Below are 24,611 nucleotides of genomic sequence, written 5' to 3'. Positions count from 1 at the left end.
ATGAAGCCACATCAACGGCTTCGTGCTGTCCCAGGGTAATAAAAAAAGGACCAGACTCGATGCGTCGGGGAAATTATCTGTTACGATAAAATCCCCACCGTCTCACCAATTATATTTGTACACGCCCCCAAAAGAGGAGACCACTGAAGCCCAGCCCTTTCGGTGGGTGTTACCCCGGGATGATAGCCAGCAATAGCCCAAAGGACTTTGGAGAATGTCTCGGCCAATCGAGGAGTCGCAGCAAAGGAATAGAGAAAAATGACACTTAGAACAAAATTTCGCCGCTGTGCTCTGGCTCGAATCCCATAGCTTGCAGTTCAGTGTTTCGTTTCTTATCGCTGTTCTTGCGCTGGTCATCTTCCTTCTTCTTAAGCGCGTATACTTCTTCGAATGAGGCCTTTGTTACGGTCGAGGGAATGTCGTCTTCACGGTCAAGATCCTAAAAGGTAAATAATTTTTAGCAGTGCCACTAATTTGAATGCACCATCTGAGCAGCACATACCACTTCGCCCAGTAACAGCACGTTCTCACCACGCACGATGAAGATTCCGCGGGGAACATCGGCGTAGAGCTTTCCGGCATAGATTCTTTCGATGGTATCTTGGAGAACGAGGTTTGCTGTAGAACGCCAAAGCAGGCAAATTGTAAGACACGGTTTTGCACGAGGTAGTCATGGTATTCATACCGAATTGATCCCAGCTTCTCAACACACCGATCAATTTCCTGCCATCGCGCAGAACAAGAACTAATTTCTCTATTTCGCATAATTTCTCAAGTCAGTCATCGCACATTTCGCTTCTTTCGAGCTCTTTCCGCCGGTTGCAACGTACTATCTGTCAGGTCCAGCAGCTGTGCGGCGGTGGTGAACATCTGCGGAGGAAGTTGCGGAGGCCCAGGGGTGGGCTGAGGGCCTGCGGGTCCTAGGGCATTCTGTTGTTGTTGTTGGAATTGCTGTTGCTGTTGAGGGTTGCGCTGCTGCTGGGCATTGCCAGGGTTGTCGTTTAGAGATAATCGCTCCATTTCAGTGGTTGGATGGGATGGTGGGGTGAGAGAAGGTCGGGTGGGGAGAGCGCCCGGGTGAAATTTGGGGCTGAATGAAGGATTCGGGTTTATGTTCTTAGATTTGAGCGATTGAAAAGGATGTTCGCATTCTGGTAGAGAGTAATAGTTTATCTGTAGAAGCCAGAATGGAATCCAGGTCGTAGCCACACTGAAGTTCTCTAGGTCGTCGATGCGGACAACGGCATGTTTGCCTTGTTTGCTCTGCGTATTGCTGTATGTGATCTATAAGATCCCGCTCACCTTCTTTTTGCTGATCTGCTGCTCTTTCCTTTCTGTCATTTCTGTGTCATTTCATGCTCGGTTTGTCCTTGGGTTCCATGCCTTACTGTGCACTTTCTGGGCTTTGAATTTGGGTATTCGAAATCTCTTCGTCCGATATCATTATTGTGCTCTCAAGTGCCTACATGTCATGAAGGAACTGGCAAATCCCTTGTTTCAAGCAAGACTGACCATATTCCCGGGCTATGCTGCTCGTCTTGAATCGGAAGACCATATGGGACACGAAGCGCTACTAATATCAATTGAAAGCGACAACTGGTCAATTCATTCTATCAAGCACTACTTGCATACTGCACATATATCATTCTGAAACTGCATAAACAGTCATCACAAGAAACAAGTACACAGCAACCATGGGAAAAATGCCGCTCAAAGGATATATAAAAGATGTACAAAGTGAAGTGAAACAAAGCAAGCGGGGGAATATTCGCAAAAAACGCAAAACAACGGTTTTCTCGGGTCACATGGATGGTTGAAAATCCAAACTGCGATGAACCAAACCTCGAACAGAAAAAGGGAAGACAAGACGGCGAGTGGCACAACTCAGACAACACTAACCCCTTTTGTTGCCCCTCTCATTCTCTCCTCTCGTCGCCGACTATAAGGTGCATAATATGGCTCATCTGAGGATCCAATACTGGCACGAACTCTATCCTGCGAACGGTGATAAGCCGGGCTCGAAGGTGCAGGCGCAAGCTGCATAGCCTTGAACTGAGCATCAGTTATAATTCGCCGTCCATAGAGATACCGCATGAGTTCAAAATCTGGTCGACTGCCCGCTAAGGTCTCACCCCTTTGGTAGTGGGCTGTTGCGACATGATCCAACATACGAAGCCAGGCTGATTCTTCTTGTTGGATAGCTTCTTTGTTATCTGGGATTGTCGTTATCATGGTCTCATCTTGATGGTTTTGACCAGGTATCCTCTCGTTAGACTTGTCACTAATACCGAGGCCAGCGATACTCGACTCTACTATGGACAAGGGCGATAACAATAACGACTCATCATCACCTTCATCGACAAACTCTGCATCCGAACAGAGAGGACACCGCGCCGTTCGCGGAGGCGGATGTGTTCGGAAATGACTCAAAACATGCGTTTTCCATTGCGCAAAGTCATCAAAAGAGTCATGGCAATCAAGCATATGGAATAAGCATGTATAAAGCCTATCACTCGGATCCTGCGACTGAGCATCATTCTCCATGACCCCAGCTGACGCAGCCGATGCAGCTGATGGCGCAGCAGTACTCCACGATGAGGATGAGGCGCGGGACGAACGCTGCTCCATGGCCCCATTTCCGTTTCCGTTTCTGTCAGAAGGAAGAGGAGCAGGAGCAGGAGTAGTTGGAGTTCCGGTTGGAGTAGCCATGGCTGTGATTACGGGGGCCGAAACACCACTTCCATCACTTCTCACATCAACACTATCTCGACGAAGACCAGTTGTTCCCCCGCCGAATCCAAAGCCAACACCGGTAGACGAGGTCTCGACCGACGTGATCGACGGAGATGAAGAGGATCCGCTCGAAAGGCCCGGCGGGGCAGGTGAAGACGAGCGCATCCCGCCGATGATCGTCACCTCACTTTGCTTTTTGCGGTTGCGGTTGCGGGATCGGGCAGCGCTGGGGTCTGGTACTATCTCTTCTCTCATCTGTTCTGCTGTTAGAACACAAGATGTATTAAGTACAGGTTGTGATGTGATGAGATGAGATGAGATGCGGTATACGCTGTGATGCGATGCGATGCGATGCAAAGAGAGCAAGCAATAACAAAAACAGATTACCAAGACTCGGTCGATCCCAGGTATCTTGTCAGCTTAGGCTTCTGCACCGCAATATGAACACAGGGTCGAGCGCTGCTTAGTACTCCGACCTGCTGGGTACTCAGTCACGCTCCGACCTGCTCCGCTTCTTGCGCGGGGAAGGGGGCGGGCCAGTGTAAGTATCAAGCCTATATTGCGTCAGTCGTTCTGACTGCCTAGCCGCTAGGCGACAGTTGCTTTCCTCGCACGTTCCGTACGTCTTGCACGTTTCCCGGGGTCTCGAACATCATTCATGCCAGGTAACAGGTGGGATGGATAAGCCCCGCCAAAAAAAAGAACTAGGGTACGGCTAAAAACACACAGTAACAGCTAAAAGCACACCAGGTGCTAAGCCTAGTTCGGAAATGATATACGTGAATATTTTTGATCTATTTTCTAGTGTAAATACTGTCCAGGTCTTTCTTATCTTCAACAATATTTTACTAGCCTTGAATACTGATTTTGACGAAATATTTAAAAGGGATCTAGGCTTATTGTGTGGTGCACTTTTATTTTGCCTTGCAGTTATTCGTTATTGGGTGTTTTTAGCCGCACTCAAAAACTACTATGTACTATGTGACCCAGTCTACATCTGAATATGCGTGTCTTGACTACATCTTCAAAGGTCAGCCCCAACAAGCCACGAGTAGGCAACGATCTTCGCCACAGTAGGAAAATAAATTGACCTAGGTTTCGTCAGCATGCACGACACAAGTCCATGCGTGGGTCGGACGGGAAGTCCTGCACAAAGTACAGGTACATGCACATTGACAGGCTTGCGGAGGTCGGTGCTGCAGACAGTATGTACTATTAACTGCCAGTGTCTAGTCAACCCAGTTGGAAATCCTAAGGTCTTTTGTAAGGTTACATGCCAAGAATAGCACATTGGAGTGCACAGAATGTATATGTAGGACTCCTACGTATCTCCAGGGCTCCTCCCATGTCTACATGTGCTATGCTGCTACTCTCCTATAGGTACATTTTTATTTTTCCTATAAACTCTTGCACCTATCATTTTCTAGATTTCAAGTTGTTAAATATCTTTCCCGATTGTACCTACTTGTATTACACTAATATGAATCGTAAAACCGACCTTGAGGAAGATAAGATAGGGTATACACGTAGCCACCTGGGCAGCTGAATAGTAGACACTGGTACTATCGCTTAGAAGGGAAAACGTCAAAAGGTGGCAGGAAAAAGAAGTAACGGACATTCTTCAATTTTAGCTACATAGCCTTCCGTCTTTCTTTTCTATTTTTCCCATCTTTTCTTTTGCTAATTTCATATTTCATATTACTTATATTATATATTTTCATTTCTATTTTACAAAATATCAGCAATCCCGAGGCCGGATACATATACACTTTTTGGACTCCGTCTCCAGTTTAATAATAGATAGCACAATACCGTTTTATATATCATGCCATAGATACCTATGATGTGATGCTAATACTTGATGACAATCGGAGCCACGCAGGCTTGCATAATCTCAAATTGGAAGATGCGTCTTGAAACAAGGTCTTTTTCTTTGCGCGCTAAGCATTGGAGGGGAAGCGGGGGCAAGAGGCTAATGTTTGGAGTGTGCAGTAGCTGGGCTTGGACTCGGGATGTCGGGAGTGTGAAGAATGGCCACAAGGCTTAATTTGTATATGTAGGATTATACTCCTGCATTTTTGTCGGAGATTTCAATCTCAATTTCGGTTTCTATACTTTGGAGACTTGTCTGCCAGTGTGGGAGGGGTAATCCCGCAATCCATTCATCTCCAGACTTATGAAGTCTTACTATCATATGATGTTGTCTACCTATACTATCAAGTATATTTTGAAACTTAAAAGTAAATTGTATCCTGAATCTTACAACTTGAAAATATGTAGTGGTATCGAATTTTTGGAATTTCCCTGTAGCACAGGTAGCAAATTAAGTTGAGAAGAATAAAGAACAGGGTTGTTAAGAAGTAAAAAGAGACCACAGGTCTCAGAGAGGAGTATAATAGAATAAGAGAGAAGTAAAAGCTGAGGTAATCAGAGAGAGAAATTTTTGAGACTGGAACAGAATAAAAACAGCCATAAGAAAAAGAAATTCCCATCCATCTATATTTGGTTCGAAGACGCCTCAAGAGTAAATGAAGATAAAAAATAGTAACCATCCACCGACACCATTGATGCCCGCAAAAACATGGGGTAAAAAAAGATAGAAAGAAAGAAGAAAATGCACAAGTCTATCGTTTCGTGGCGCACATTAAACAAGTTGCAGACGTTAAGAGGATGGAAGTCGCTATTTTTAATAGCGTTCCGCCAAGTCGCCGCCAGCAACGGAGTTGTTGGTTGACGAGTTCATGGATGAGAACCCAGTGGCGGGATTCAGCATATCTTGCACTGCCACCTTGGGAACCTGGGGTACTGGCAGTTTGCGCTGTGTGCCGTCGGATTTGGACATGATGTCTGTGATTGTGGGACCCATGTTGCCGGAACTGGGGCTGTAGTAATTGGGACCCTCGGGTTGGGGTTCCATGGGGGCCAGGGCGGGTGTGTGTTGGAGAGAGAGGTGGCGGATTGAGGGAAGGTGCAGCTCGTTGGCGCCCATTGGACGCAGACGAGGCGAGTGTGCAGGGGTAGCCAGGGGAGTGTGATCGGGTGTGGGCGAAAGAGAATCGTGCGAGAATGTGGGGGAAGAGGGCGCGGTAGAGTTGGGAGAGTTAGGGCGGGAGCGCTTCACACGGTGGTGGGCGTAGGCATCGTCGTCCTCATTAGAATGCGAGCGTGTCATGTTCTGGGAAATGGCGTAGGCAGAGAGCGAAGGAAGTCCACGACTGCTATTGTGATGACGCGAGCCGAACATGCCATGACGCGATCCGTGGTAGCCCATGTGGTCATCTCGCTCAACCTGAGAAGCAGCAGTAGCGAGCAGGTTGATATCCATTCCGGAGGAGGCCCGTTCGGTAGTGCGCGAGTAAGGACCCAGATTTGAGCGCATGTGGTTGGCGTAGTTGGAGAAAGAGTGTGGGGGAGACACATCTGGGGAACCGACCTGCGAAACCGGCGCAGAGCGAGTGATGGGCTTGCTGGGAGGGGGCATCATGTTGGCCATACTGGGCATTTGAGGCGCGTTGGTCATGTTCACATCCTGGTTAGCGGCGGCAGAGGCAGCAGCTAGATGCTGGGCCTTGTTGCTGCGGCGCGAGTTGGGGTTGTTGTGAATGCGCGAGTGACGAGTCAGTTCGTCGGAGCGGCTGAATCGCTTTGTGCAACCGGGGAACTGGCAGGCGTGAGGCTTTTCACCAGTGTGTGTCCGGATATGGCGAGTTTGGTGCTCCAGACGGTGGAAAGCACGATCGCAAAGAGGGCACTTATACGGGCGAGGCAAGTCCTGACGAACTTCCTCGTTGGCAGGACGAGCACCCTTCATGAGAGGCGGCAGCAAGCTTACAGAAGAGGCCATGGTGGTATCAGAGTCCCCGTGGGTAGGCTGAGGTTGAATGGGGTCGGATGCTTCTTGAGGGTTCAGTAGATTTGAGAAACCCACTGACGACGGTTGAGACATGTGAAATTCCTCACCGGAATTGACGGAGTGGGAATGATGAGAGTTTATAGGTAGACCAGGGTGTGCCGAGGTGAATGAATTTCTTGTGGTCGCAGGGGTCCCAGATCTAGGATGTTCCGGTAGATCTGCACCCGAGGGAGGCAAAGTAGTAGTCGATCGGGTAGAAGGATGATCGAAGTATAAACCTTTATTTTGGTTGTCTTTTAATTTTCCTGCTCCCACACTGGATATAGTGAAGGGAAGTAAAGAAAGTAGGGGGGTAAGACAAAGGGGAGGGGAAACAGAAAAAATCTGGAGACGACGATCTGGGGAGTAGGAAGATAATAAAAGAAGAAGGGAAGGGGGTCACAAATAGAGGAATGGAGGGGAAAAATGAGGAAGGGAGAAATCGGGGAGAAGGGGGCTCGGGATGGGGATTGGGGGAAAAGGGGAAAAAAAAATTGGAAAATGTAAAAAATCAGAAAACAGAAAAAAAAAGAAAACGTAAAAAAAAAGAAAAAATGTAAAAAAGCACCTTTTTTTTTATCGGATCGTGAGAAGGTTAGTAGAAGTGTGTGGGGGAGAAGGGAACTGTAGGGAAGGGACAAGACACTAGAGAGAATAAGTGACTGGGGCAGAATGGGAAAATTGAAAAAGAAAAATTCAAATAAAATCTGAAAATAAAAAATAAAAATAAAGAAATAAAAATTTTGCAAATAGAAAAATTAAAAATTCCCAAAATGACCCAAAGGGGAAACTCTGGGATAAAATTAAATCGATTGCACCAACTCCAAGTATCGAATAGCCTGCCAAATGCGAAAAAGTACCAGCGAAGAAAAATTGGGCAACGTGCACCGGTAGATCGCCGTGTGTTAATTGTGTTAATTGGTTTTGATCTTGTTATTCCTGTGCGTTTTCCCCTTTTCTTCTCCAGGGCTGTCATCTGGCGATTTTAATGTGTATATCCTATTCCTTATATAAATCCCCGCCAGCATAATCTGATGTTCATGCACTTACCCAGCTAAGGGTCTAAAGGACTTGAAGAGATCATAATAAAACGAATTAAAGGGCCTCAGGGCTTCAGGGCTACGTACTTCATACTGCAAAAAAAAATTAATTATTTAAATCCCAATCCAAATGTGGGGACCGGGCTAGTGCCGACGCTACTCAGAAGGTCCTTGGATTATCTCATCCGTCTTGCTGAAGAACCCCGTGTGGCGTGACCACCAGTGCGTGGCCCGTATCTGTCCTTCTCCCCCCCTTCCGGCTATCGCGCATCTGGAGAAAGCTGCGACTGAGCTGATGCCTCCAAAAACGGGCTTATCGGGGCCCCGGCATTCCAAGCTGTCCTTTCCCCGGGGCTCTTTTCTCCCAGCAAACCATATTCCACATATCCCACATCACCTTCTCACCCCTCTCTTCCGGGCAACCAAAGAAGTGATTGGTGACAACCGAATGATCGCATGAGGTCAGTGGCAACTTGCTGGATTGTACATATGCTCTCCTCACCGGGGAATCGGGAAGAACAGTCTAGACTGCCCATATCGTTCCCAAGATAGACGATCATTTAAGTTCACACAACCTTGTTAAGCTATGTAGATAGGCAACCTTTATAATTAAATTAAATATCAATAATCAAAAATGAATAAATAAAAAAAGTAAATACACTGAATCCTGGGGTTAGGGTAAAGTCTCCAGTAGTGACGCTGGGCAGGATCATCGATGATGTCGACACATGATACATGATTCGAGCATGATTTAGTCATGGGAATGGAGAGGTCATACAGGAGAAAAGAAGCGTAAAAAGGAAAAAGGATCGCGAGGATCGCGAGGATCGCGCACGAAAACAACCCGGATCTTTTCACAATCACCGCCAAATCATTTAATCACCACCAACTATATTCGCTACAAACTTCTGATCAGCTCTGGGTTTGGCCGGTTACGCAAATCACGTTCATCCATATCACAGGACAATCATGTACAAATAGACTGCGTGCAATATCCCAAAATAAAATAAAACAAAATAAAATAAAATAAAATAAAATAAAATAAAATAAAATAAAATAAAATAAAATAAAATAAAATAAAATAAAATAAAATAAAATAAAATAAAATAAAATAAAAGCAAACTAAATTAAATTAAATCACTGTATGTACATAATGCCCCGGATTCCATGAAGCCGGGGTTACGAAGCGGCAGCTTCAAGCATGCCAGTGCCTAGATAGTAAGTGGTCCGTGGCCCCCAAGGGTACAGTGGATTGGTAGAGAACAGGATAGGATAGACATAAACAAAGATTAGAAAATCTCAACTGATAGGCGCAGATCCTCCAATAATTGGCGATGGTGCACCATGCACCATGCAGCCGCAAAGCCGCACCGGACCAGAACCAAATTCCCGCCAATGTCCCGCCTTTACACCAGCTCGTTCTCTTTCTCGTTGCTGACTAGATCTATAACATAATACACATGTGCAATTAGGCGTCCTTCATTTTTGTGTTGCTCATTTGCCTCCATAGAATCAAAAGAACTGTCCTATCTGCGAACTAACCCCGAAAACCGGACCGGGTGGCTGACTTGGAATTTGGGGCTGTGGAGGTGCGGAGGAACGGTACGTACTCCCCCATGGAGTATTTCCCCGATGACAGAAACGGAAGGGAGAACCAATTTTGACGATTCAATTTTGCAATTTTTTTCAAAAATTAGTTTGCTCTCAGAAAAATAATAAATCAAAAATAAAACCGAGTTTCCGCCGTCTACTAGTACAAACTGCTACAGGTTCATGCCCTGATAGCCGGGGATTCCCCCATCCTGGATGTTTTAGCGATCACCCGGTGGCCCCAGAGTGGAGCCTCTGCCCTTGACAATTGATAACCCCCATCCTCCCAAGTGGCCTACGATCGCGCCACGGGATAAAGAAAGATACGCCCGCTCGGCAACCGAGTACGGAATCCCCCACCCCATGTGACGAGTAGATAGAACCTGGTTGGATCACCCCCCATAAACGGATGGAGATTACGGAGTACACTTCTACGGAGAACCCTGAGGAGGGGGCGCTGGCGCTTCTGTACAATTTTTCCGTCTACTCATGAATTTTTCCAGTGCGCTCCTTCTCGGAGATCCACATACTAGTACTGTAGGTACCATCGTGATTATCACTTACCTCGAACGCCATGTTCGTTAGCGATCCAGGGCGGTGGACGACCTGCATATAGCCGTGGCACCAGGGTAAAAATGGAGGGAGGAGAGAGGGGGCAAACCCTTTAGTGGCAGATCTTAAGCATGAAATTGCGACGGGAGGGTCAAGAATGCTGCCATCACCCTTTTTCAAGCTTGGCAATCAATATTATACCCAGCACACAATTACCCATGACCAAAAAAGGAATTTTTGCCAGTCACTTTGCTTTACCTCACTTATCATGGCATGGGGTACAGTGTTCGGCGTGTGAAATTCCCCCGACCTCCGCAAACTCTGTATCTGTGATCTATCATTGGGTGGATTATGAGGGGAACGCCCTTACCTTACTTTGCAAATCCCCAGATTAAGATTGAATCTGCCTCTCCTATCGGACGATAGAGAAGAGGGGCCAAGGCCTGAAGAAACACTGGCAGACAAAAAGATTATAAAAATTACTAAGAAAAAATAAAATAAAAATAAAGATAATAATTAGATAATAAATATAACCTAACGTCCCACGGAAAACCCCATCACCGAATGCGGTGCGCAACACCCGCATTATTTCCAAGACGGAAAAAAGTGGGCTGTCAGCTCTCCACGGGGAATGGTGCCATTGCTCTGGAGAAGCTCCGGATTCGGCGCCCCTATCTGCAGGGGGGGAATGGGCTATGTCTTGGTGCTGCGCTACGAAGCTGACTTGCCCTTTCTTTTCCAGGCACGGATACTGTACCCAGCAATTACCCGCTTTTTGCCGAGTAGTTGACCTGTACGAAACGGGCCTTGAAACACGCTGTCCGTTTGACGTGGTGTTTCAGCTGACGACATCTTTGACTGTGCATCATGATCTAGCCCTGGATATTACGGGGAACGTATGTAGTATGCTAGGTGTCCGGATATATGTATGCATGGTTCGTACAATATGGATATAAATTCAAGTCTATCTTGGAGCTTGTATGGAGAATGTATATCCGGCATAATGATAGAGCTCGGGAGTCCTCCGTACTCAGTTTTATACCATGTAGGCATGTTGATGATCCCTAGGGTTATCGTTGGGGAATACATATAATTTCATTATCGGGGCGCAAAAGAAACCACACCCATATTGTATCGGAATTCGTCTTCCGTATCCCACCGAAATCCAATTATCATATCTATCAGTGGACTCATATCGGTTTTTCGGTCTTCCGGAATCACACACACCGAAAAAATTTTCATTCTCGCTTTTCACTTTCCTGGGTATGTTCCCGCCATCCCCGCGATCGCGACGATCGACACACACAACCCACATACTATACACAGTAGAGCGTGGGGGATGTACCAACAAGGTCCCCACTCCACTGGAACCCAAGACTACAATTTCAATCGCCGATAATAAGTAACCTCGCCGAGCGCTAACTACAGTAAGCTAAGTATCTGATGGAACCAAAGTACGTACTCAGCACACGTTATTAAAACTTAGGCCAAGCCCACAAAAAAATCAACTTCAAGTTCCGAGTCCATCTGCCCCATAATTCTTCCTAAAGGGTTTTCCTGGGAACGGGGATGATCGTCAAAGTTTGGAGGATGTACCCGGTGATCGTCACACTGTTAAGACTCATACATACCCCCGCAATCTTCAGTATCATTCCGTTCCATTCTAACTTCCAGGATCGACCTTGAAGGGCAGGGTAAAAAGTCAAATTTGTCAAAAATAGGATGAAAAAAGCAAAAAATCTAAAACATCAAGCATGTTGTCTTTGCAGGGATGTTGATCGTTACGAGTCCTTCCGTCGCGCCGCGGGAGATACCTACTGACTGTACTTCCTGCCTACAGTAGCGGTCGGTCGAGGTCGAGGACTTGATAAGGTGATCGACCTTTCTCCACGTCCGACATCGCTGATGTGCTTGTCATTGCACATCACAGGGATGATTTTCCGGGCTGAGTTTCGGATTTGCTGATTTCCCCCACAGCGGTTCTTATCACGCAATCTGTCTGGGTCTGGGGAATCTTAAAGTTGGGTCTTATACATAATGCACGCCGTAATATTATGTGATCTTTTCGCAAACATACGACAGTAACCCTGGTCAAGAGCAGGCGCTAAGAATGATTGGACCACGACAAATTTTTATTTTCATTTTATAAAAGAAGAAGTGACTGACTCCAACTGATGAAAAATCGAGATAAAGAAAAGAAAAAACCAGGAAATTGGAAATGAAAAATTCAAAAGGCAAATGCAAATGCAAATGCAAATCTCCTACAGCGCCAACTTTGAGCTGCATCAGGTAATCCCCGGTTCTCCGAAGTCGAAAACGAGTATGATCCCTTGGGTGATCATGATCCAAAGTATGGGGTATGGGGAACGGGGAAACTCGAACCGGGGAAAGCAAAAGCCATATCGCAATAGCGCAATAACGCAATCTCGCAATTTGATCTCCAATTTCAATGTTCCAATCTTGTCTTGCCGCCTTTCCGAACAGTCAATCTTTTAGTCACCAGCACCACCATCACGTTATCCGAATTGTCATTCTATCCCGCACATACCTCTAGCAGGATTTTACTCTTCACAAATTCAAGGCATTAACGGGAAATGACTGCAACCTGGCTGATGGGGGCGGACAAGGAGGTCTACAATTCGTTTATGCGCACATAATAATCTCCCCGTATCTGTTCAGGACACATAAGCCATCAGCCATCACGCAACCCCTTGCTGGAACGTAAGCCATGACGTGCTTGCGCCTCGCTGGAGATAGAAAAAAAATAGCGAATTAAAGTTGAATGCGAGGGCGAGAGCGAAGGCAAAGGCGCGAACCGAGACGAAACAGACAGAAACAGAAACAGAAACAAAGTGACGTGGGACAGGGTTCATCGAGAATTGGGATTCGTTGGCGCTCTGTTTCCAATCGTGCTGCCTGTTGCGCTGAAACCTCACCAAGCGAACGCCACGGGGAACGCTTGGGCTGGTTACAGTACGAGCGGGAGCACCTGGGCAAAGACAAAGGCTATCGTTATCATGGGCGGTAGGAGTTACATGACGTGGATTAATCATTAATTATTTATCATTCAGACTAGTTGACTCATAGATTGGGGAATTACGGAGATATGGAGAAGGGACCCTGGATCTTGCAAGCTGTGAAAACTTTGAGTGTATCATTTGTGCTGGAAAGGGTGACATTTGGCGCGCTTGGCTTTGCGGGGGATTGAAAAATCCGGGGTATAGAGTTGGTTCTTCTCTACCAAGGATAAGTTATCTACGCCTGTAAAGAAAGATAGATAGATAGTGAGTATTAATAATGGAAATAAAGGGAAAATCTAAATTGGCCTTAAATTTGATAGTGGAGAGATTAAAATAATAAAATAAGATAAAATAGGAGTAAATAAAATAAAATAAAATAAAATAAATCGAAAGGCACGGAGTATTCGGGTCCAGTTACTCAGTCCAGCGCGGGGAATACTAACCCTCCGTCGCACGGCGAACAACAAAATAGGAATCACGGCAGTGTATCTCCCCGGTGCAACCCAGCTTGCCCCCAAACCCGGGCTGGGGAGTTCTACTGCCACGCACATCCACACTTTCAACACAGGCAAACTCCAACGCCAAGGCGAGCGATCCGCGATCCACAGCTTCTGGAACAGAATCCCCCTCGCCCAATGATCATCTCAAGCCACATCATGCTGATATCACCGCCCCCTCCAATGATGCGGGGCCGACCTGCCGGAGTCCGAGTGTTCAGATACACAGTCCGGGGACGCAAGATAACGCTTGAAAGACAAGATAAGAAGAAAAGGAGAAAAGAAGAGGAGAACAGATAGTTTGTCTAGAGTACAGAGTATCTTGAACCTTTATTGTACATACTGTACTGGTTATGGGTCATTATCTGGAAAAGGGGGGAAGAAGCGGCCAGTGGTGGGTGCCCCCCACCACCGTGTGCAGTTTTCGGTGAGGGCCGAGTATCTTTTTCCGTCTCTCCACTGAGTGAATTATTTGTTTCGATTACCCCATACTCACGGATTGAGTAATCCTACCCACTTTTGACAGATTTTTTATCTGCGATTTGCGTTGTTTTCGACGGGAAAAACAAAATGCCCCTAGTGATCGATGATCCCACTAAATGATCAATTGATGCACTTTACATGTGTACCCCGATGAGCTGATCTGCTAATCCTAACTAACCCAGTAGCCCAGTGTGGAGAGACAAAGATTCACAATTCACAAAATAATATTTATTATTTAAAAAAGAAGAGGAAAGATCCATGGATAAATACTACCCTAATTCTTTGACCCTTGAAAGTCACAATTATTACCGTTTGTAGATGGACCCCAATAAACCCATCAGACCATGCTGGCCACTATTGATTTCACGTGCGCTTTGCGATCTGCCTATCGTCCCCAGCCCAGCGCCAAAGCTCCACGAAGCTAACCTGATAGCTGACCTAGCTGAACCTGGGTCAATTTCACATGTGTACCGTACACCTGTGCAAACAGACCATGTGAAAACAACTCAATTCTTGAATTTAGCTTCAATCTGACCTGATGTTGACGTCTCCATTTTCATCCCTCCCCAGCCTCGGCTTCGGTACCCGGTCCATTACGTCGGCTCGGTCTATTATGACGAGATTATCGAGCTGTTATGCTTAACACGATCATAATTATTCGTATTCATTGTGTTCCTGGCACATGGGAAATGTGTGAAAATGGAATGATTCCATTGTCTCAGTTCCCTGTCGGGTACGGAGTACGAAGTACATTGTACACGAATACCATCAATGTTGATCCACGTCGTTCCAAGATAATGTACCTGGAGTACTTACATTTACGGAGAACACCCGCCCCGGATAGTACGGCTGTGTACTCCGTACCTATACTCCGTCCTTACACTGACCACTTGGATAGAGGAGCTCAGGAATGGGGCGCTAAATTCCTCATCAAGCTAGTTAGGCAGAAGATGGGGAAATAGCTTCCAGGTACTATTAAACGATGACGACAGAATCCTGGACCTCTCTTCATATCTCTACTAAACACGGACCTCTTGAGAGGACCTACCTATCTCAACTTTAATATCGCTCAGGTATGGAGTACATAGATACATGTACATTTCTTTCAGGAGGGTGTACATTAGGTCTAGGCTGGTCTTAGCTCTAGCTAGACCATCCTCTACTGCAGGTACAGTATTTTCAAGCTACCGAGCCCAGTTTCCAGGTTCCAGGCTCAAGGAGCATCGACCCATAGGGCTGTTGGAAAGATGCAGTCATCGGGTGAACTCGGAAAGAAAATTGCGGGCGTGCCATTGTGGCATGCCACAGATCAATTGCGGGGACAAATTTATTTTTTCTCGCACTTTTCCTACTATGGCCCCACAATGATCTTGGGGCGTCGGGAGAGGCCCTGGGGCATACTGTAGGGGCCTGGGGTGCTTTCGCGTGGTGAGTCAAGCCCTTTCCACGGGTCGGTCTAGTATAATTGTAGATCTAGTGCATGTGTACATGTGTAAAACTGGCAATTTGTGGAATACCTTACAAACGTAAATCAAGCTGGTACGAATCACATTGGAGTTTTCTTGGAAGTGTAGGGAGGAGAGGCGGGCTCTATCCGTTTGAAGGTATGGAGATTCATGAAAAAATCTGAATTTGATCGGAGCAAGTACTATACCGAGTAACAAGGGCTAGAAAAGGGGCGTTCGGTGAACAAGCCCACGGCAGGTTTCCGTGGTGGCTTGGTAACTTTTTCGTGATTCTAGGATTTCCTAGGGGGCAAAGACATGGAGCAAAACTGGTTTATGATTCCGTGTTGGAGCCACGGGCCCGAGTTGCACTCGGGCTGAGACTCGGGATTGTGCCGACTCGGCGTGGCCTTGCGTGCTGGTGCCGTTGGCTCTGATTAGAGAGAAAAATTTCTCTCGACTCCAAGTCTGACTAAGGATCCGAATCCCCAATCTCCACAATTTTCTCTCTTTCATTTTTTCACTAATTTTTCACTATTTTTTCTATCATTTTCTTTTGGTACATACCCGGTCCTGGTCCCGGTTGTCCCGATGTTTTCCCCGCCGAGAATCTTCCGGTGGCGGATTTGCCGGCCATCGGCTTAGTTGCTGGATTTGTACTCTAGCATTTTGCCTCTTTTTGTTAAAGTCTGGAAACGGCGCTTGGAATCTCTATCACTAGTATGGAGCAAGGTGGTAGTAGGGATATGGGATTGTTTGCTCGGCAGTCTGGTAGTCATACCGTGCCGTGTAACTGTGCCCAAGTTAGAGTCCGGCAATTGCGGCATGAAGGAAGGACATGGAGAATGCCTCTCCACTCATCCGGAACAGCGCTGGCTCGGTGGTCCGATCTGTTTTGCTAGTCCCGCAGTTTCATCCGACTTGCGGAGGTTGCCAATGTTTCTCCGCATGAAGCGGTGAGTCCCAGACCAGAGCCAAGCAAAGAGAACAAACACTCAGTGCCAGTTCGTGGAGAGATGCGCGGGAGTACAATGAAATGTATCCCAATCGGGAAAACCTGGAAACGCGTTTTCCTACATGACATCATTTGAAATGACCAGCTATACAAAATAACTGTCTCCAGATCCCCAGATCTCCAGAAGATCCCTTGAAACCTTCCATGGTATGATCATAGGAAGAGAAGATGCGACGAAATGATCATATTTTCCCATAGAAATCCGCACTTCATGTATCTCGGACTTCAATCCGTCCACGCCAAAAGCGGAAAGAGAAAATTATGGGTTCTGCCGCGTCTCCCCGCCCGCAAAGCGGAGAATCTAAGCAACAAGGCCAGCGCTCAGCAAGCCTACTACTCTTATTCTGACTGACAAGACCACTTCGCTTCAATCAAACCTTCATCCTATATAATCGAACACATCCTATATCTATTTGTATCTTTTTCTCCGTGCCATTCGTACCATGGCACCTCCACGCCAGCGTACCGCTGCAATCGTGGACGACTCCAGGTCCGAAGCTTCCAGCGGCACAAGAGAATACAGAACAACTGCCCCTAAGAGCCGGAAGACAGGCGCAGCAGCCAAAGAAAAGGCATCAGTAACAAGCGCCCCCGTGAACCAAGAAGCAGACGAACAACCAAATGTAAGTGTCCAATTAGGGGCTAGGCCTCGGCAGAAGACAATTTTGCTCGAGAACCACAGACCAGATAAGACAATGAGAAGAAATCACTCTATCTGCCATGTTCTCAAGACTATATACTTCTCTTCTTAGTCCATTCATGCAATTCATAAACTAACAATGCCAGGTTCCTTGGCCTGAACTGCCCCTCGACATCCTCCACTCATACCGACACATCCACAAACTCCCCACCCCCTCAGCCTTCTCAAGCGACTATTCCCGTCTAGTCCTCTCGCAAGGCATCGGTCTACGCTCCCCAACAGCTCTCGCAGCTCGCCGTGCAACTAAATCTAAAGAACCTCCCTCCTATCGTCGCGATCACATTATTTCCTCACACCCCGGCACGGGGACAGAAGGAAGCCGCGAAGGAACGGGAAGTACAAGCTCGCGAGAGCGCGAGAACGATGCGCCTCTTCGCCGGATTATTGGACAAGACCGCGTGAGCAAGGACTCATTTGCGCTTGTTGTGCGAAAACACTTTAATAGTGCGGGCTTGTCGGAGCCGGAGAGCATTGCGAGGTTTCTATATACTGTTCGTGAAGAGAGGAGGGGGAGACAATTTCGATTGCGGTTCCAGCCGTAAGAAGCTGTTTGTCTAAGCTCTGCTTCTTCGAGATACTTACATTGAGGGCTGGCTTTGCTGGCCTGCTTTGCTTTCCAATTCCTTTTCAAGATACCCATGGCGTTTGGGGCTGTTCAGGGTTCATGTTTGCTTGTATATATGTTTATGCTGTATAGTTCAATGTTTCGCTACGTTGATTCATGTTGCAGCTACCGTTCATTATTTATTATCCATCCACTACTATGGCCAGGCTTTTGTACAGATGGCTTGGGTTCTCAAAATCTCACTACATCATATCATCCATCGCTTCAAACATTGACGTAGGCCAATTCAAGTTCTACGTCATTGTCATTATTCTACTAATGTAGAATATTCACTGCATAAGCTTTTACTTGTTTCAATTCGAAGCTGGATTTCCTTTCATTATCAACGTGCCAAGATGATAGCACCCGCTTCATCATCCATCGCTTCAAACATTGTCGTTGCTCAATTCTACATAGATCGTCTTTTATTCTCTGAATGCAGCACAGTCACTGCATCATTTTACGCTCTTTTCAACTCGAAAGCTGGATTTCCTTTCTGGTCAACATGCCAAGATGAAACCGCCCACTTATTCATTCATCGTGGCGACTTCACGTCATTGATATCCGCAGGATTGATAAACTGGACACTCTTCAATACGCCCGTTGAGCGTTAGGTTAGGGGACCGGGGGCCTTCGCGTATATCTTGCAACCCGCCACCTTGACAGCTGAACTTTTCCTAGGTTTTTGCCCTGGCCCCATCCAAAGAACCCCTGCTAGTCCTAAAGATTGCCAAAAACTTACTTTCACAAGTAATGTTGCAGAAAGGCCGGAGTTATTGGGTATTTCCGCCCCTGTTGATCTCGCCCCATACAGTAGTCAAATTTACTACTGTATGGGGCGAGATTCTATCTTTAAGCGTTACATAAGTGCGAGATTCACAGTATAGTGGTGCGAAGTTCACATTATAGTAGTTTAGTCCTAGGAGCCCGCCCCCATATCAAATGACGACAGCCCCCAAGAGATGAATAGTAAAATAGTTGTGCCGTGGATAGGTAGTAGTCCGTAGGCGTAAAGTAGTATATTTTGTATAGCATTCAATAATCCAAATAGTATAAGTTTAAGAGATTCAAACCAAATAGAGAAAACAAGAGTGAATATCAACTTTACAGTCTGTAGCGGCCGTGTAGTCGTGTCATGAAAGGCACTTCTATGTTGCAGTGCGGTTCTACATTGTATGCATGCTGAATCAGTATCCAAAGAGAGCTACTATGTTTGAGAAATGTAGATCGGTTAATCCTGAGTATAATTATAGTATTAGCGGCAAAATGATATCATCACGGCAAACTACATACCTCAGAGCTTTGGGATATCTTACAATATACCAGTATAGATCGAGGTCTTGCAATCCATAAAAGGGTGCCTTTCACCTCCTACAACTTGAATACAATCATCAACAGCACAATCAACAGCATTCCAACTTCTTCCAAACAAACTTCAGTTTCAAACATCTACTCATCCCTCATTCTATCACCAAAATGATCGCCTCAAATATCTTCGGACCGGCCATTGTCGCCCTTGGCTTTTCATCTTCAGCCCTGGCATGTGTTAATTTCAAGGGGAGCACAAACAGCGATATCACTGTAACCGATGGTGATACCACAACTTGTTCGGATTCGATCACTACTGGAGATAAAGATGCCGGTATGTTATGCATTATGTGGATTGGTTTGTCTTTTATCATACTAACTTGGAAATAAGATTGTATTTCCGGTTATTCTTTGAACTACGACTGGTCGGATAACGATGGTACCGGTATGCCAGTAACTTACTGCAACCCGAGTGAATGGTAGGTAATCTCGATGTTGCTAGAATCTTGCTGTCACTTGGTGATGTGGGAATGCATGCTAATATTTGTTTAGTTGGTCTATTACTATTCCGTATGACAACACTGAATCAGCTTGTACTGAGGGCATCTGCGGCGGCATCTACGACTTTGACTATTCGACTTTTGGCTGTTAATTTGATCTCATGGGATCGTATGATGTGTTCTGTATTAATTTGCTATATAGACATCGTTTATTAAGTGATCTTTTGTTTTGAAATTGCTACAACTTGAACATTCTATGTATCCTTGCGTAGATATTAGAATTCGCGGTTAGTTTACTGCATGTGGGTTAGCACTGGTGCTTATATCTCGTCACCGGGATGAAAAGATGCGTATACAATTGTAGAATATTTCTGATTTCCACTGATTGGCTGTACATTGATTTACTCCAGAATTCTTTCAAGGTTGTCTATACTAAGTTTCAAAAAGGTTACTTAATATGCTGAGTCTGCCCCAGTTGGCCCGATTCACCTGCCCCGGGAGTCACCCTTTCACCCAGAATACTAGTAGATCCATTCTATATTGGAGTCTTAAAGAAGCTTGGTATTACTATAAGCGATAGTTATTATGAGACGCGTTCGCCGGGCTCTCTGTCAATGGGAGATCATGACGTTGGTATGTTTATAGATTCGACCTGGTCATCAGACTTCAATTCCCAAACTCGACGGGTAGACTATATAGATGGCTTCACTTTGAATTATGGCTATTCGGATAATGCCGAAATAAATATACTAACTACCTATTGTAAGCCGAAGCAGTGATAGCTAGTATGTTTCCACGATTCTGCTAGCACCGTGGTTTGGTGAAGAGATTGCTAATATCCTCTCAGTTGGCCTATCATCGTTCCATATATCGGCTGCGACAAAGATGGGGCATCTGTGTTAGTTGCAACTTCGATTACTCGTATTCAAGTTTATGCTGATCTCGTGGAAATCGTAATCTTTTTATCTGATATGACCTGTAACTTTCACGGGTAAGGCATCCATACTATTTATAGCTTTAGCTCTTTTTATTACTACTAGTAGTCGGCTTTTTGCCGCTGCAAATGCTATTGACATTTTAATGTATACATATTTTTTCTTCATAGAGATTATATGTTTATATCTACTCATAAGCGTAAACATGAGGCAACTTTGTTAAATGTAAAAGTGTTGAAGCCAAGGTCGTGCCAGGTGTTCATCTACATAGTTCCGTCAACTGGTGCTATGTTATTGGGCGCCCAGACCAGAACACGGCCGTCACCTCCAAGGCCATCACATCCCACCTCGTCACCGTCTAGCGCTACGATTATCCTCTCCACCCCCTTTCTCCCTTTCGCTCCGCCATTTTCTCCTTTTCCTTTCAGTTCGTCAATTCGATTTAATCCTCTTCAGTATCAGCTACGTCATTGGCCTAGCTAGTCAACACCAAGCACCTGCCCGCCTACTTACCCCACAGCCTCGATCCCGACCCCCTCAACCCATATCATCAACTCCCCCGCTTACCACCCCCTGGCTTCGTGTTTCCTCTACCATCTATATTCGTGGATGGGAGCATCCTGCTCCTGAAGACCGTCGCACAATGGTTGAGTCACCGATGCTTTCGTGTCCGCTCAAGCAGACCAACGAGATCGATTGGATCCAACCTCTCAAGGACTACATCCGAGAGACCTATGGCGAGGACCCCGAGCGCTATGCCCAAGAATGTACAACACTCAACCGACTCCGCCAGGACATGAGGGGTGCCGGCAAGGATAGCGCTACTGGACGCGACCTGTTGTATCGATACTACGGACAGCTGGAGCTTTTGGATCTCCGGTTCCCCGTCGACGAGAATCACATCAAGATCTCGTTCACATGGTATGGTCCAACCTACCTTGATACATGCTGTCCAACCCTCGACATTAAAATCAAATATCATACTAATATAATATCTCTCGCGCATAGGTATGATGCGTTCACTCACAAGTCAACCGCCCAATACTCCCTGGCCTTCGAAAAAGCGTCTATCATCTTCAACATCTCCGCCGTTCTTTCCTGCCATGCCGCCAACCAGAACCGCGCGGATGACACCGGCGTGAAAACGGCTTACCATTCCTTCCAAGCCTCCGCGGGCATGTTTACATACATCAATGAGAATTTCTTACATGCGCCTTCCACCGACCTTAACCGCGACACGGTCAAAACATTGATCCATGTTACGCTAGCGCAGGCCCAGGAGGTCTTCCTGGAAAAGCAAATAACGGATTCTAAGAAGCCTGGCTTCCTAGCCAAACTGGCAAGCCAGGCGGCCTATCTCTATTCTCAGGCGGCGGAGACGATGTCGGATTTTGTCAGCAAAAACGTCTTCGACAAGGTATGGTCAATATTAGTGCAAGCTAAAGGGGCCCATATGAGCTCTGTTGCATCTTACTACCAAGCGATCGCAGATAGTGAGAGTGGATCTCATGGAGTAGCTATTTCTCGGTTGCAAGTGGCCGACAAGCAAGCTACAACTGCATTGACCTGGGCTAAATCATTTCCCTCTTCAGCTCCAGCGACCTCGAATCTGCCAGCTGAAGCCGGCGCCAATTTGATAGAAATCATCAAACACAACCAGGAAAACGTACATTCACAAATGGTTACCTTGGTTAAAGACAACGACTTTATCTACCACCAACCCGTTCCAAATGAAGCCGGACTTTCCCCTGTTGCCAAGCTTCCCGCGGCAAAGGCAATTCCGGTCAGTGAACTATATCAAGGACAGGATATTCAGCGCATCATTGGACCGGATATTTTCCAAAAGCTGGTTCCTATGTCTGTCACAGAGACTGCCAGTCTGTACGATGAAGAGAAAGCTAAACTGATTCGTGCGGAAACCGAGAAGGTCGAGACTGCAAATGGCGAAATGGCCGCCAGTTTGGATTATTTAAAACTGCCAGGTAGTCTCAACATTCTAAAAGGTGGCATGGATCAAGAAATGACCGTGGACGAGGAGTTTCGTCGCTGGTGCTCGGAACTTGCAGGGCACAAACCCTTCAACCGAGCTTTTGATGAGCTCCAGGAGCGCAAGGCTGAAGTTGTATCGCAACTGGATCAATGCTCGAAGCAGCTTGATCTGGAAGAGAGTGTGTGTGAGAAGATGCGCTCTAAGTACGGTGGTGATTGGAGTCAGCAACCCAGTGGACGCTTGAACACGACTCTCCGAGGAGACGTCCGCACATATCGTGATACTGTTAGTGAAGCCAGTGCCAGTGATACTCAACTCTCAGCTACTCTGCGGCAGTACGAGGGTGACTTTGACCAGATGCGTTCTGCGGGAGAAACAGACGAAGCCGATGTACTCTTTCAACAGGCCCTGATAAAGGCGGGCTCTAAGCATAACAAGGGCAAAAATGGAGCCACCAGCCCCGCTGAAGGAAGCTTGTTGGATGATGTCTATGACGAGGGAGGTTCGTCAGTTGCGGACCAGATTGCTAAAGTGGAGGATATCTTGAAGAAACTCAACCTCGTTAAGCGTGAGCGGTCTCAAGTGCTTAAAGATCTCAAAGAGAAGGTATGTATCCATCATTTGTTTCCCAAAATCATTACACTCATGTCGTTCGCTTTTAATTAATGGGGCCTTGTCACTGACTTTTTCTGAAAGATCCACACCGATGACATATCAAACGTTTTGATTCTGAACAAGAAGTCTATTTCCGGCCAAGAGAATCAACTTTTCGAAGCCGAGCTAGAAAAGTTCCGTCCTCATCAAAACCGTTTGCTCCAGGCGAACCACAGACAATCATCATTGATGAAAGAATTGACCAAGACATATGCCGATCTCTTGCAAGACAAACGAGTTCAATCCGAGCAATCTAAGTATGAGGGTATCACACGACAAAGAAATTCGGTGATTTCTCGATACAAAAAGGTTTATGAAGCATTCAATGGCCTTTCGTCTGGAATTGTCCAGGCACGAACATTCTACAAAGATATGGGTGAGAATGTTGAAAGTCTACGGAAGAACGTTGAGACCTTCATCAGTAACCGCCGTTCCGAGGGTGCCCAGCTCTTAAGTCAGATTGAGCGTGACAAGGCTAGCGGAGTCTCGGAGCAAGAGGATCGGGAGCGAGAAAAACTCCGACAGCTTATGGAACGTCTGTCGACAGAGCCAAAACCAGCAACTAGCTCCCCATCAACCGGCTCTACTCCTGCGCCGCCCTCTAAGGTCAAGTCGCCTCCTCCTGCTGTTCAAGCGCCACCATATGGAACCGGGCCGGCCCCCCAGATGTCGCCTCGCTATCCTCCGAATATGCAACCCCCTCACGGCGTGCCAGCATCACACTCTCCGGCGCCATATGGACAATACATGGGTATGAGCGCCACCCCAGGTATGCAATATGCACATGGCCAACCATTCCAGCAAGGTGCCGCTGCTCCACTTTCTGAAGGCTATAACCCCATGGCATACCCTTACCAGGCACCAGTCTCCCCACCTCCCAATCAGCAATTTTTCTCTCAAACACCTACTCCGTACGGATATCCCAGTGCTAGCCCTGCGCCATCTGCTGGTCAAGCTGGTACTCCATCGCACTATATGGCCCCACAAGGCTACATCCCTCCTCCGCCTCCTCCACGCCCGCAGCAAACCACATACCCAACTTCGTCTGGTCCTTTCCCCTCCGGACCTGGTGGGTATTCCCAAGCCAGGCCATATGGACATCACAAGACCCCCTCGCAGTCTCAGTCTCAGTCCCAGTCGCAGCCACCTGCTTCAGGTGATCCCTGGTCTGGCCTCAATGCCTGGAAATAAGCGTGTGTTTAGCGGTCAACTATGGGAATCGTGATAAGGATGATGGATTAGGTACTGGTTAAAATGGAGAGGCAAACATTTTTCTCGGCGTTTATCTCTGTCTGTTTACTGCCCCCACTCAGTATTTTACATACTCATAGTCCGATATCACCCCCGTCGGCCATTTTTTGTCTTGATCTTCACCATTTTCAACTTCGGATTGGATTTCGTCCCGTTATTTCTTAGTTTAGAAGCTATGTTTTATGTAAATGACGAATCAATATAGTAGCGCCCTCGCATATGGCTTGAAACCCGATCATTTATGCCTCAGAACAGCTGAATAAAAGATCATTGGGAATATGTATACGGCTTTAAGAGATTCCTCCACTTGGTTTATCTAGGTTCCTCACCTGGGCATTATGATAGTCTTGGAATGTAAATTCCAAGTTGAACTACATGATGGCACCGATACTCACCAATCTA

At 46.5% G+C, this 24,611-nt stretch overlaps 6 protein-coding genes across 6 annotated transcripts; 3 read left to right on the top strand and 3 right to left on the bottom strand.

The window, feature by feature from the left end:
- Positions 1-265: 265 nt before the first annotated feature.
- N7478_008449 (U6 snRNA-associated Sm-like protein LSm1) lies at positions 266-1,341 on the bottom strand (the record flags this gene model as incomplete). Its single annotated transcript, XM_056924663.1, has 5 exons — positions 266-439; positions 503-618; positions 686-754; positions 831-1,263; positions 1,303-1,341. The coding sequence occupies 5 exons, from the start codon at positions 1,339-1,341 to the stop codon at positions 266-268; spliced, it is 831 nt and encodes a 276-aa protein (XP_056777389.1).
- Positions 1,342-1,884: 543 nt separating this feature from the next.
- N7478_008448 (uncharacterized protein) lies at positions 1,885-2,988 on the bottom strand (the record flags this gene model as incomplete). The annotated part of the gene is made up of 1 exon (XM_056924662.1): positions 1,885-2,988. The coding sequence occupies one exon, from the start codon at positions 2,986-2,988 to the stop codon at positions 1,885-1,887; it is 1,104 nt and encodes a 367-aa protein (XP_056777388.1).
- A 2,431-nt stretch (positions 2,989-5,419) lies between these two features.
- N7478_008447 (C2H2-type zinc finger protein) lies at positions 5,420-6,679 on the bottom strand (the record flags this gene model as incomplete). Its single annotated transcript, XM_056924661.1, has 1 exon — positions 5,420-6,679. One exon carries the CDS (start codon positions 6,677-6,679, stop codon positions 5,420-5,422), a length of 1,260 nt encoding a protein of 419 aa, XP_056777387.1.
- Positions 6,680-16,710: 10,031 nt separating this feature from the next.
- On the top strand, positions 16,711-17,509 carry N7478_008446 (uncharacterized protein; the record flags this gene model as incomplete). The annotated part of the gene is made up of 2 exons (XM_056924660.1): positions 16,711-16,890; positions 17,054-17,509. The coding sequence occupies 2 exons, from the start codon at positions 16,711-16,713 to the stop codon at positions 17,507-17,509; spliced, it is 636 nt and encodes a 211-aa protein (XP_056777386.1).
- A 1,538-nt stretch (positions 17,510-19,047) lies between these two features.
- N7478_008445 (uncharacterized protein) lies at positions 19,048-19,531 on the top strand (the record flags this gene model as incomplete). Its single annotated transcript, XM_056924659.1, has 3 exons — positions 19,048-19,213; positions 19,271-19,358; positions 19,432-19,531. 3 exons carry the CDS (start codon positions 19,048-19,050, stop codon positions 19,529-19,531), a joined length of 354 nt encoding a protein of 117 aa, XP_056777385.1.
- A 1,426-nt stretch (positions 19,532-20,957) lies between these two features.
- On the top strand, positions 20,958-24,149 carry bro1 (putative signal transduction protein BroA; the record flags this gene model as incomplete). Its single annotated transcript, XM_056924658.1, has 3 exons — positions 20,958-21,235; positions 21,323-22,910; positions 23,001-24,149. The coding sequence occupies 3 exons, from the start codon at positions 20,958-20,960 to the stop codon at positions 24,147-24,149; spliced, it is 3,015 nt and encodes a 1,004-aa protein (XP_056777384.1).
- Positions 24,150-24,611: the final 462 nt, after the last annotated feature.

The sequence above is a fragment of the Penicillium angulare genome, assembly GCF_028827245.1.
Source record: "Penicillium angulare strain IBT 27051 chromosome Unknown utg000005l_segment0_segment0, whole genome shotgun sequence".
Lineage (NCBI taxonomy): Eukaryota > Fungi > Ascomycota > Eurotiomycetes > Eurotiales > Aspergillaceae > Penicillium > Penicillium angulare.
The sequence above is the reverse complement of the archived record's forward strand: the minus strand, read 5'-3'. Positions and strand labels throughout refer to the sequence as shown.